The sequence below is a fragment of the Colias croceus genome, chromosome 20, assembly GCF_905220415.1.
Source record: "Colias croceus chromosome 20, ilColCroc2.1".
Taxonomy (NCBI): Eukaryota; Metazoa; Arthropoda; class Insecta; order Lepidoptera; family Pieridae; genus Colias; species Colias croceus.
The window spans coordinates 2,242,529-2,255,889 of NC_059556.1; the positions used below are offsets into that span (position 1 = coordinate 2,242,529).

The window sequence follows — 13,361 nt, forward strand, 5'->3', positions numbered from 1 at the left end:
ATGCGTTATTGAATGCGTTTTAACTCTTATGTACGAGCCCGAACGAGTTATGGCCAAGTCATGTAAGGTTAAATTAGGTAAGAATCTCGGAATTCGAGATACCCAGCTGTAAGTCTGTAAATACTTATACAGGGTGTAATCGTTAAGTGTGCACAGGCGATTTTTCCGTAAGTATTACAGATAACAAAAAACTTTAAACTGATATCGAAAGTACTTAACCTTATGAGTAAAATGGCCGTAATAAATTTTTAAAAATAAATCGAGAAATATCAAAAAAATTATCTTTAAACCCTCCCATACATTAAGTATGAAATATGAATATCCTATATACATTTAATATGAAAGATTTTAGCTTTCTTTTTCTTTTTTTGGTTTTCTGCTTTAATTACTTCGCAAATTTGAAGTGGCATTTTCCACGCTTTTTCCGGACATTTTCACGCATTTTCCGGGACTTTTACAGGCATTTTCCGGGAATTATCCAGGCATTTCCCAGGCATTTTCCGGATGTCCCCGGAAAATGCCTGCGTGAAAATGTCCGGGGAAAAAGTGGAACATACCTGGAAAAACCCCGGAAAATGCCTGGGAATTTCCCGGAAAATGCCTGGGAAATGCCCGGAAAATATCCGGAAAATGCGTGAAAATGTCCGGGAAAAGTGTGGAAAACGCCTGGAAAATCCTCGGAAAATGCCTGGAAAATCCTCGGAAAATGTCAGGGAAAAGCCTGGAAAATATCCGGAAAATGCCTGGGAAATGCGTGAAAATGTCCGGAAAATATCCGGAAAATGCCTGGGAAATATCCGGAAAATGCCTGGGAAATGCCCGGAAAATTCCCGGAAAATGCCTGGAAAATATCCGGAAAATGCCTGGGAAATATCCGGAAAATGCGTGAAAATGTCCGGGAAAAGTGTGGAAAACGCCTGGAAAATCCTCGTAAAATGCCTGGAAAATCCTCGGAAAATGCCAGGGAAAAGCCTAGAAAATATCCGGAAAATGCCTGGGAAATGCCCGGAAAATTCCCGGAAAATATCTGGAAAATGCGTGAAAATGTCCGGGATAAGTGTGGATAACGCCTGGAAAATCCTCGGAAAAGGCCTGGAAAATCCTCGGAAAATGCCTGGAATATCCTCGGAAAATGTCAGGGAAAAGGCTGGAAAATATCCGGAAAATGCCTGGAAAATATCCGGAAAATTCCCGGAAAATCCCCGGAATACAGGGGAGGTGTACTTATTACTTTACAGGTATTTCCCGGAAAATGAAAATTCCCGGAAAATGTCTGGAAAATATCCGGAAAATGCCTGGGAAATATCCGGAAAATGCCTGGGAAATGCCCGGAAAATTCCCGGAAAATATCCGGACAATGCGTGAAATGTCCGGGAAAAGCGTTTTAAATGCCTGGAAATCCCCGGAATACAGGGGAGGTGTACTTATTACTTTACAGGTATTTTCCGAGGATTTTCCGGATATTCTCCGGGAATTTTCCGGGCATTTCTCAGGCATTTTCCGGGATTTTCCCAGACATTTTCTGGATATTTTCCAGGCATTTCCCAGACATTTTCCGGACATTTTCCTGGCATTTTCCGAGGATTTTCCAGGTGTTTTCCACACTTTTCCCATTCCACATTTCCACATTTTCACTCATTTTCCGGATATTTTCCGGGCATTTCCCAGGCATTTTCCGTGAAATTCCCAGGCATTTTCCGGGAATTTCCTACCGTAACGTATATGGGATATTCATATTAATTCATACTTAATGTATGGGAGGGTTTAAAGGTAATTTTTTTGATATTTCTCGATTTATTTTTAAAAATTTATTACGGCCATTTTACTCATTAGGTTAAGTACTTTCGATATCAGTTTAAAGTTTTTTGTTATCTGTAATACTTACGGAAAAATCGCCTGTGCACACTTAACGATTACACCCTGTATATTGACACCCTAAAAGTTGTCTCAAAATCTACATATGGTAGGGTGTAACGTGTAAGCAACTATTAAATTTCAAGGTCAAATGTCACAAAAATCGGTTGTATGCGCTTTCTTTGGAAATATCTCATTTCTTATGGGTTTTTTGCTATTTGTATTTATTATCAATATTGTAGAATATAAAATTCACTACAAATTTTTTCAAAAAAAAAATTGTATACGGTGAAGTGATGCTGTGACCGCGCGCTCTCCACCCTCTATCTCGAAAACGATTCACCGTATAAAAAAAATTTTTAAACAAAATTTGTAGAGAATTTTGTATTCTACAATATTGATAACAAATACAAATAGCAAAAAACCCACAGGAAATGAGATATTTCCAAAGAAAGCGCATACAACCGATTTTTGTGACCTTGAAATTAAATAGTTGCTTAGACCCTACCATATTATGTAGGTTTTGAGACAACTTTTAGGGTGTCAATATATAACTATTTACGTTTTACTACTATTTACATATTTATTTACATTGTGATCTAACAAAAGACTTGCAATGTGATGACCAATAAAAGAATTTGCAGCACAAAAATGGAGAAAGGTTAATTTCTAAATTATTATTTAAATAACATAACTGTCAGATTCTTTTACTAATTTATAATAAACTAGTGGTCTGCCCCGGCTTCGCCCGTGGTCCATATTTTGCAATAAAAGGTAGCCTTTGTCCTTTCTCGGGTATCAAAATATCTCTATACCAAATTTCATGCAAATTGGTTCTGTAGTTTAGGCGTGATTGAGTAACAGACAGACAGACAGAGTTACTTTCGCATTTATAATATTAGTATGGATGAATAACATTATTTTATTATTTTTTTATTATCTAAATATGTATAAAAAAATTACGTGTTAGGTACTTTGTTTGTCCGCGATAGACTCCTGAATTAATAAAACGATTTAAAATCAAATTTGAATATGTTAAAATAACAAAATTGAGAAAGTAAGTATTAAGAAAATATGAACATTTCCAAAAAAAAAGGCCCCTGGGTAGTTTCAGCCCAGGGCCCCACAAGTTCACGGTCCGGCCCTGGGTAAAGAGGTAGTTTAAGACGTGAGAGAGGTCCTGTATATAGGTTTTATCCCGAAAAGCCTACTAGTATATAATAAAAGCTAGTCGTATGTATTCAGTATTATATTAATAGTACTTTACAATACAATACAACACAAAAAGATTTATTTCAACCAAAAAATACACAATATAAAATCAAATAATACAATAAAGGAAATAACAATAATAGAACATAATATAATAATAAACAATAATATAGGTACCTACAACAAGTTTAAAACAACAAGAACAACAAGTGTGTGTGTGTGCGTATTGGCTGCAAATAGGCCCTGGCTTACGAAGTAACTATTCTCTAATCTGTGCCCTGGCTCTGCATAATGTTACACTGCCCACCAGAGACTAAAGAGCAGTAACAGCCCTTTTGTGATTTTTCGTTTTATTAGTGACTAGCTTCCGCCCGCGACTCCGTCCGCGCGGATGTCGGTCTTCGCGTGGATGGTTATTTCTCCATTTTGAGTACCTCTGTCAATAACATCTTATAAATATCTATTGGACCCAATTCCCAAATACGGCTAGGCCTATAATAATACGCAACGTGTGTTCGCGGTTCTACGGAACAAAGTCTATGGATAAAACTGAAAAATTAAGATTAATTTTTTTCTACGTATTTTTCCAGGATAAAAAGTATCCTATTTTACGCCCAGGATAATAAGGTATAATTATACCAAGTTTCATCGAAATCGAACCGATAGTTTTCACGTGATGCCTTCACATACAGACAGACAGACAGACAGACAGACAGACAGACAGACAGACAGACAGACAAAAATTTTTTAATCACATATTTGGGTTTGGTATTGATCCAGTAACACCCCCTGCTATTTATTTTTTCAATATTTTCAATGTACAGAATTGACCCTTCTACAGATTTATTATATGTATAGATTCTGAAAGCGGGTTTCTTAAGCTTTCTATTGAATTAACTTACTTATTTCTAAGACTGAAAAGAATTTCAAAGAATGGTTTTTATTTAACAGTTTTCACTTACTGCAAACGAAAAAAATTAACAATTTGGCGTGATTTCCCAACTAAAATACAGTATAAATTATACTGCAGATTAAATTTTAAGGTTTCATATCTAAAATGCAGTAAGCAATATAATTTTACAGTTCTTTAGATAGTTTTATATTTCTGGAAAAAAATTAATACGCAGTAAAATTTACCGCCATACAAGCTATTTTTACTGCAAATTAAGAAAATACAATTTATTGTCACGAACTCCCAACTAAAATGCAGTAAAATCAAAGCTTGTCGCATTTTAGTTGTGAATACTTAACATTCTTTTATCATTATAAACTGACTAACACGCAGTAAAATACAGCATTACTGCAGATTAGTTTGGATAGCATAATGACACAGATATGATTATTCCTAGCCAAGAAGCTTATATCTTATACACATATAAGCTTCTTGTTCCTAGCTAAAGTGCAGTTAATGTTATTTTATTGTTAAACATAAAGATACATTATGTTATATATGTTAATTGTTAATATTAAGAGAAAACTGTCAAAGGAGGTTGTGCATTCTGCGCAGGGTCCTTTATTAATTAGATGTTTTTTTTTTTTTTTGATATGTAAATTTTACATAAGTGAGTTGAATTATTGTGATTAAATAATAAGAAATAAACGGTCTTTAAAATGTGAACTAGCTATTTTTCTTACTGCACTAGTAAATTGAACACTTTTTAGGGTTCCGTAGCCAAAATGGCAAAAACGGAACCCTTATAGTTTCTTCATGTCCGTCTGTCCGTCTGTCCGTCTGTCCGTCTGTCACAGCCGATTTACTCGGAAACTATAAGTACTACAGTGATGAAATTTGATGGGAATATGTGTTGTATGAACCGCTACAAAAATATGACACTAAATAGTAAAAAAAAGAATTGGGGGTGGGGCCCCCCATACATGTAACTGAGGGATGAAATTTTTTTTTTCGATGTACATACCCGTGTGGGGTATCAATGGAAAGGTCTTTTAAAATGATATAAAGTTTTCTAAAAAACATTTTTCTTAAAGTGAACGGTTTTTGAGATATCAGCTCTCAAAGTCGTAAAAAGTATGTCCCCCCCCTCTATTTTTATAACTACGGGGTATAAAATTCTAAAAAAAATAGAGGTGATGCATGCTAATTAACTCTTTCAACGATTTTTGGTTTGATCAAAGTATCTCTTATAGTTTTTGAGATAGGTTGATTTAACTGTAATTTATTATATTTGCTGCTACGGAACCCTTTGTGCGCGAGCCCGACGCGCACTTGGCCGGTTTTTATTTCTTAAAAAACTAACTAAAATGCAGTATTTTTTTGACCTTACTGCATGTTAGTTGGGTTTCTTGACAAAATAACTGATCCAAACGCAGTAATAGGGCTTTTTGCTGCATTTTACTAAGTTTAAAATGGTATTTTTTACAAAAAAGGCTATGCAGTAATAGGCACCAAAAAGAATAAATGGCCATAATAAATTCAGTTATTAAGATATATTTTTTTTTATTGCTTTAACGTGTGAACCTATGCCTTTACAACCTTTCTGCATTCAAATTTTTTTGCTTATCATTCTGTTGATTTTTTAAAATCAATTCTTAACTTTAAATGCGTTTTACTCGAAATCGTGATTTTGCTGTTACTGCACTTTAGTGTATGGTGGGCAGTACATAGGTACCTTCTTTTTTCCTATTGTTCTTATTTTTTGTTTCTGTGTGATAATCACTTTAAAATCATATTTCAAGTTATAATGATACCTAATATTTATTTAAAAAGCCAATTCGTGCACGTATTTTAATTAATAAAATAATTCAACCCCACATTCCCAGTTCCCACCCTTTGACCTTTCACTAGTTTTCTTCTTTAAAATTAAAATTTAATCGATGTGAATCGATTCCTATTAACTCGATAAACATCAACAATCATAAGCTTGCTGTATAAATTTTCTACATATTCTGTACAGAAAAAAAGAAATACTTTTTCTAATTGCCATCTGTCATTGTCAAACGTCACTTTTGTGTTTGGTGCTTGTGACTTAGCGTTTGTGTTGATTTTATTTTTGTTTTTCATTATTTTCAAACTAAATACTAATGGTTTGGTACGTTATTACACATTAGGATGACAATGGAAAGAAGAATAAAACTAAAAACATTAAACAGTCATATTACGTGTAAGATTTGCCGCGGCTACTTCATTGACGCGACCACAGTTACTGAGTGTCTTCATACGTGTAAGTATTATTATTATTATGCATTGCTAAGGTTTAAAAAGGTATAATGTAAGCAATAGAGCAGGTGGAAGATATTTCATTTCATAGTATAAAATATATAGATATTTCATACCTAGTTTTTTATCTGACTTTAAGATAACCTTGTATTCAATGGTATATGGCAAGACAGTACTTCTAACTTAGGCCTATAAGCAATTTGGAGTGTTATGTTTAGACAGTTAGTTGTACTACCTAAGTGGACTACTAAGTAAATAGATTAAAATATATCATGAAATTTATCTACTGTATGTAAAGGTGTCAAAAAAGTATATAAATTTTATAAGAAAGTATGTAAAAACAAATAAAACATACCATAAAGAGGAGGGGTTCAGTATGAAGAAAATATTAAGGGAAAAATATCTTACAAAACAGAATGAATAAGTAATTCTTTTATAGGGCAAATTTGGCATTGTAAACTGTGTGTGTGCATAAGTATTTTTATAGAGTATATATATGTTATTCTAGTACATTAGCTACAACACAAACAAATCTCATCAAAATTTGTTATGTATGAAAGTGTACCTATATTCATTCTTAAAACTTTCATGTTTATTATAAAACAACTAGCTGTACGACATGTTTTCACTTGCGGCCAAAACTGAGGGCACATCAAATGTTATTTTGATGTATAACCTATATTCCTATGAATGTATATTTTTCGTAAAAGAGTAATAAGCATACATTCGTCCTCACAAACTTCACATTTATAATTATAGTGGAATACTCTCCAATATTTGGCCAGGCTGAACGTAAACTATTCACACACAAGATTGTCTGAGCCAAATTTCATCAAAATTGGTCCTGTAGGTGTAGTTTATGCGTGAAAACCATACATACATACACAATTACAAACCTTTCCTCTTTATAATATTAGTATAGATTAATATAATATTATTTACATTCCAGTCTGCAAGAGCTGTCTAGTGAAGCACTTAGAAGAGAACAACACGTGTCCAACATGCAACATAGTGATACATCAGTCCCACCCGCTGCAATACATAAGCTTCGACAGGACGATGCAGGATATTGTGTACAAGCTTGTACCCGATCTGCAGGACAGTGAGTATGATTGTATCGTGTGGTTTTGGTAGTGTAGGTGAAAGAAGGGAAGGAAAGGTTGACAAGCAATGGTGGTTTAAGTATTTAAGATTCTTTTAAGCAATGAAAATAAGCAAATAAATATGAAAAAGCAAACTTTTTAAATAAATTATCCGTATACCATAAGCCAATACACTTTTTTATGACATTTTTAAAAGTGTTTATACACATAATAATATTAAGAAAAGATGAAAAATTCTCCCATATGAATTTTTGAAGATTACTCATGTAGGATTATGTTCAAATAGAAAAAAACTATCAACGGAAAGATACAAAAATACTTAACACGTGACAATTGATGAAGCTGGAAGTTTTTACTTGAAAAAAAAAAAAGGGTTTTCTGTAAAGTCGGTTTACTGACGATAGTAGAACGTGACAACGCCGCATGAGTCATGTTTTTTCGTGCGTGCATCCGGCTCTATCGAATTATAAGACGTTGTCACGTCAAAAAAAATCTACTACAGACCGCAATTTTCAGATGAAATAAAGCGTGAGCGTGATTTCTACCGCGCCCGCGGGTTACCGTGTCCCAAGGATGCAGCGCTTGCCGCGGATAAGCCCGGCGGTGGGGATGAGCCCGAACAGCAGGATAATAGCGACTGTCATAGGAAGGATGAGCAAGTATGTATTTTAATGTTATGTGTTTGATGATGCAAAAAAATGGGGATTGTTTGTAATAATAGGATAAAAAGAAATTGACAGAACATTGGTATAGATGAATTTATGATAGCAGTCGATTTGTGGGAATCTTTTTTAACTTGTTTTGATGTGCGTTGATAAATGATAAAGGAAGTTCTTTTTTTGTATAGCAAACTGATAACTGTAAAGGCACTATTCTAACTTAATAATTCACATGCAGAAAGTGTATGGTATATAATTCTAATATTACTAGCTTACCGCCCGCGGCTTCGCCCGCTTTTTCTAAAACGATTTGAGATTTAAACTATCCTATCTCTCAAGTTGGATCGAACTGCACATGGTGTGCGAATTTTATTATAATCGGTTAAGTGGTTTAGGAGTCCATTGAGGACAAACATTGTGACACGAGATTTATATATATTAAGAGATTTGCATATATGCATTTGTACCTAATAAATTAATGTTTACTAAAATGTGTAGAGAACATTGTTTAAATAGTATAATAATGTTACAGGTGAATGTTTGTTTGGAATGCATATCAACATCGCTCCGAACGCTAAAGCGTAGTTTCATTCGATGCTCAGCACAGGCCACCATCACGCACCTCAAGAAGTTTGTAGCTAAGAAAGTGTTGAACGGAATAGACAAATATAGAGAAGTGAGTATTTTTTAGTGTTTATGGTATTAAAAATGTATTTATATAAACTTTATAATTGTCTTTTGGTTGTAGGATTGTTATGTAATTTCTACTTGTCTATGGCAATCAAAAAGTAAAATTTGAACTAACTTGTGGTACTGCAAAATATTTGTTTGCTAAAGTTTATCTGCATAATTTTAGTAGTAGGATTTTTTTAAACATTGATCACAGAAAGCTTCTCAAATGGCCCTTATATTGTAACTAACTTACAATTTAATTAAATAATAAATCAAAATTCAATATTTGTATTAACCATAACAATATTCCTTGATATCACAGTTGACAGATATATACTACGTACATACAGTTAGGAAACTAAGCCCCTGTGATGAAATTATGACGTATAGCTATAGGGCTGTTACCTTTTTGATATTTAACCGACTTCAAAAATGGAGGAGGTTATCAATTCGGCCTGTATATTTCTGTTTGCTTTTTTTCACAGTTGACTTTGTGGTAATTTTGAGATTAAAACCTGTTAAAATTAAAAAATGGTGTAGCCTAAATATGAATTTACAAGAAGAAACAATCTCAATAAAATATATACCTTGTAAAAGTAAATAGGTACGTTTTTTTCAGTGCTATATTTCGAAATCTTGTCTTTTTTGGACGCCGAAGGCTATTTTAATGTAGGTACCTACCTAAATTATTTATAATGCTTGATATTTGTATGATACATATAAGTATTCAATAATTATTTTAAACCAGAATTAACAATACTTGTATGTAGGTATACCTACTAAATTATTTTTAAAACGATAAATTAAATTAAATTAAAAAACACAAAATATGCAAAAATAAATTAAAATTATTATTATACGAACATAGAACCTCCTTTTATATAACCTTTTTGTTTTAGGATGAAAAAGAAAATAGTTTGACAGGCTTAGTGCTTGACAAAGTGGTAAAGTCACGTATCGATAAAAATACAATAATTATTATAATATCTATCTTTTTCTTCCCTAATATTTACGTAATTATGCACATAAATTTTTAACAAGATTTTTTAAGGTTTCCATTTTTTAGATTTTCGTGCTCTTCTAGATTGCGTAAAAAATAGATGCGGTCTTTAAACAGACTGGACTCCTAATAGGTACTATTTGTAGCTATCATTTTAGTAGAAAATATGTCAACATAATTTAAAACTCATACTGCCATATCTATAGAAATTAAAAAATAGTCTCTTTTAACTTGTAGTCAGATACGATACAGATATATATTTATTGAAAGGGCTACAAACTGAAACAATCGATATTTATTTAATGTGAAATGACATCACTTTAAACTTTTTTCCATACTATATTCAAAATCTGTGGATGTGTCACCCGCTACTATCGATCCCCCTCAATACCCTCGAAAACACGCTTTATGGGGGGGGAGCCATTTCGAACATTTTGTATGAAGTTTCCTTACTGTATGTATCTGTATATTGTGTTGATATATATAAAGCATATCATGATCACTGATGCGCTACGCGGGCGAAGATGCGGGAAGCTACTAGTTATTTATTATACATAGTCAAACCTCTATACAACTTCTTTTAATTATTACTAATATTATAAAAAATATTTATTTCAGATTGACATACTATGCAATGACGAATTACTAGGCAAGGATCATACATTGAAATTCGTTTACGTGACTCGGTGGAGGTTCAGGGATCCCCCGCTACGGTTACAATATAGACCCAAGATTGACATATAATTTATTATTTCTTGTGATTAAAGATGAATAATTTTTATTTAACAGTTCCATAGACTATAGACTAAAGAGCAGCTTTGTTTATACCGGGTGTATATATAATCTATGTACATATCAAATTTCAACCATTTCTGTTTAGTAGTGTTTGGTTAAAAGACTTATATTTTCACATCTCATGCAAATTTTTATGTGCAATTTGTAGTTAGTGTAATGACAATAATCAAGTAAAATCTGAATACATATTTATACATTACAATTTCGTAAAACAGTATAATATCAATAAAAATTACATTTAAATTATATAATTTTCAAAGTTTTCATTTTGTGGAAAGATGTATGAAAATAATGGAGTGATAATGGGGACCAGAAGGTAGTTATGTTATCACGAAAGTATTTTATGTTGTAAGCATTAAATGAAGGAATTTGTTCAATTATATTTTCACCTTAAAATCAGAATTAATTTATGAAATAGAACATTTCATAAATTAATTTCGATGTATGAGGCAAAGGCGCATTTAAATTAACTATTTAGTATTTACTACCTATATAATTTAAATATTAAAAAAAAAAAAATACTTCACTATTATGTTTTAGGTAGTAAGTTTGTAAAATGTATACTTTGTAAAGAACAAAATAACATTTTATTATTCTTCATCTTTAATCATACAGATAATCTCAGCTGTAACATTGTGCTTATAGATAACAAGTATTATAATGTTTATTTGGAGATTTTGTTAGTGACATAGCGGCTAATTTATTTAATAAAAAATATGTATACATACTCACAAACATTTTGTAGATTAACTACAAAAACGGGTAAGTTTCCTTGCAAAATTGGTGTAAATAAGCACATTACAAATAAAAAATTGACAAAAAAAATAAAGATTGTAACAAGTTTGTTTATTGATGATGAAAACATTTTGTTTAATGATGATGAAAACATTTCTGAAACTTTATTTTTTTTTTTTGGAAGGATTGATTCCATTCCTATTAAAATAATAAAGGAGAATGCCCATGAAAGTATGGACCACAGTATAGTGTTGCGTCAATGCCAGAGTGGTTTTGAAGGGTGCTTCGATATTCAACAGATTTTTACCAATTGATTTTTTTGTGATAAAAACAGGGGTTTTCAAGATATTGAGAAAAATGTGAATTAACCTCAAAACTTAAATAAACCCGATTTAGTTAGGTTTATGTGTGATTTAGGTAGTATTTTATCGTCTGAAGGTTATTTTTCGTTTAACATATTTAATCTATGCGTAGAGCTTATGCTTTCAGACAAAGTCTATCTGTTCATCGGTAGGCACCAGAAATCTTCCGGGACGGATTTCAAGAAAACCTAAATATATATTTAAAAAATGCCAATAGAGTTTTTATTCGGTTTACATATTATTGTTGTTGTTGTTTGAATCATTTTTTCACTACATATTCGAAGAAAGAAACAAATAAGAAATAACTGGTTACCTACCAAGCTACCTATGTCATAATAATATTTTTTTATATAATATATTTAATATTTATATTATTTTACTTCACTATCTATGTTAAAACAACCTACAGTGTATAAACAATACCTTACAGAGTGATTTTATGTTAATTGATTTTTTTGTAATTCAATGAAAACAATAATCGATAGATATTAATACATTTAGCTATTTACCATAGTAAATGTCATTATAGTTGCTCGGTTACCGTGGTAACCGGTAATGGATACTAAATCTATGGTAACGGATCTAAACAATTACATGTCTTATTAGATTTTAAAAAACATTCCCTGATCAAAATATAATATTTTCCGATAGTAAGAAGGCCTCTAAATTGCCGAGATTTTTTTTAATAGTAGGTATTGTTATCTTGATGCATGTGAAAAACCTGTACCAAAAAATTAAATGTAAACGGTAATGGACACTAAATCTATAATAACGGATCTAAACAATTACATGTCTTATTAGATTTTACAAAACATTCCCTGTTCAAAATATATTTTCCGATGGTAAGAAGTCCTCTAAATTGCCGAGATTTTTTTTAATAGTATTGTTGTCTTGATGCATGAGAAAAACCAGTACCAAAAATGGGCATTCTCCTTTACCTAAATAGCGTATAGATTAATTTAATTTAGCAGAATGTCACTTAGGTGTTAATTTTTAGTTAATTTTTAATGTAATGATAGTTCAATGTCCATTCAAAAAATAAATGTCTGTATATTCTTATGAATTATAGTGTTTATGGTATTAGTGATATAAGAAAATCACTTTTACCATACACACTAATCCTAGTGTATAAAGAATATTTTATACCTACTCTAATATATTATAGAAAACGTCACTTATTCATACTTTTTCTTTTATTCACTTAATTAATAATATTCTGTGTTCATTTTTTCACATTGCAACACTTTGTTTTACTTTTGTTATTTTGTTTTAGTTATTTTAATTCAGTTATTAGTCTGTGTTTAGATTCATAATTATTAACATTATATTTAGTTAGATTGTTAAGTAAACAAAACAAATTTATTTAAATATTAAATACAATTTATGTAAAATATATTATTTCAATACTATATTGCGTTTTAATATTTTTCAAAACACCTCTATTTTCCTAGAAAATGAAGTGTATCTTTTTATTACTTTCTTGCTACATCTTGTAAAATTAAAATAGAAAATAGAGGGACTGCTAATATGTATATAAGGGAAGACAAATGCTTTTATCTCATGTTATTGCTTTGATTGAACTGATTTTTTTATTTTAATCCCTATTCCGTAATTTCAAACTAATTAATTAATCATTCAATCCATCCTAGAATACCTAGATATTAGATTACCGAAGTCAGTAAAACTAAGAATTAATTCATTTTTTTAAATATATAAAACAGCGCTTGGAATTTTTTTCTGTTCCTAATATGTTTATATTATGTAACTAGGTACGTCAATCAAAACAAAAAAACT

At 31.5% G+C, this 13,361-nt stretch overlaps 1 protein-coding gene across 2 annotated transcripts; it reads left to right on the forward strand.

Annotated features, from left to right (window-relative positions):
• Window positions 1–6,016: 6,016 nt before the first annotated feature.
• LOC123700924 (polycomb group RING finger protein 3) lies at window positions 6,017–11,364 on the forward strand. Of its 2 annotated transcripts, none has more exons than XM_045648299.1 (5): window positions 6,017–6,245; window positions 7,191–7,343; window positions 7,861–8,003; window positions 8,536–8,679; window positions 10,294–11,364. In XM_045648299.1, exons 1-5 carry the CDS (start codon window positions 6,134–6,136, stop codon window positions 10,417–10,419), a joined length of 678 nt encoding a protein of 225 aa, XP_045504255.1. In that variant the 5' UTR covers window positions 6,017–6,133; the 3' UTR covers window positions 10,420–11,364. The 2 variants fall into 2 exon arrangements, with proteins under 2 accessions (XP_045504255.1, XP_045504256.1); XM_045648300.1 differs by having other exon boundaries at window positions 7,861–7,999; window positions 8,532–8,679.
• Window positions 11,365–13,361: the final 1,997 nt, after the last annotated feature.

What these genes read in the sequence shown, in the direction of transcription:
- LOC123700924 (XM_045648299.1), top strand. Translation starts at nt 6,134, where the DNA reads ATGACAATGGAAAGAAGAATAAAACTAAAAACATTAAACAGTCATATT. An exon ending in TACTGAGTGTCTTCATACGT is followed by an intron (nt 6,246 to 7,190) that starts GTAAGTATTATT and finishes TTTACATTCCAG; the next exon opens with TCTGCAAGAGCTGTCTAGTG. An exon ending in GAATAGACAAATATAGAGAA is followed by an intron (nt 8,680 to 10,293) that starts GTGAGTATTTTT and finishes TATTTATTTCAG; the next exon opens with ATTGACATACTATGCAATGA.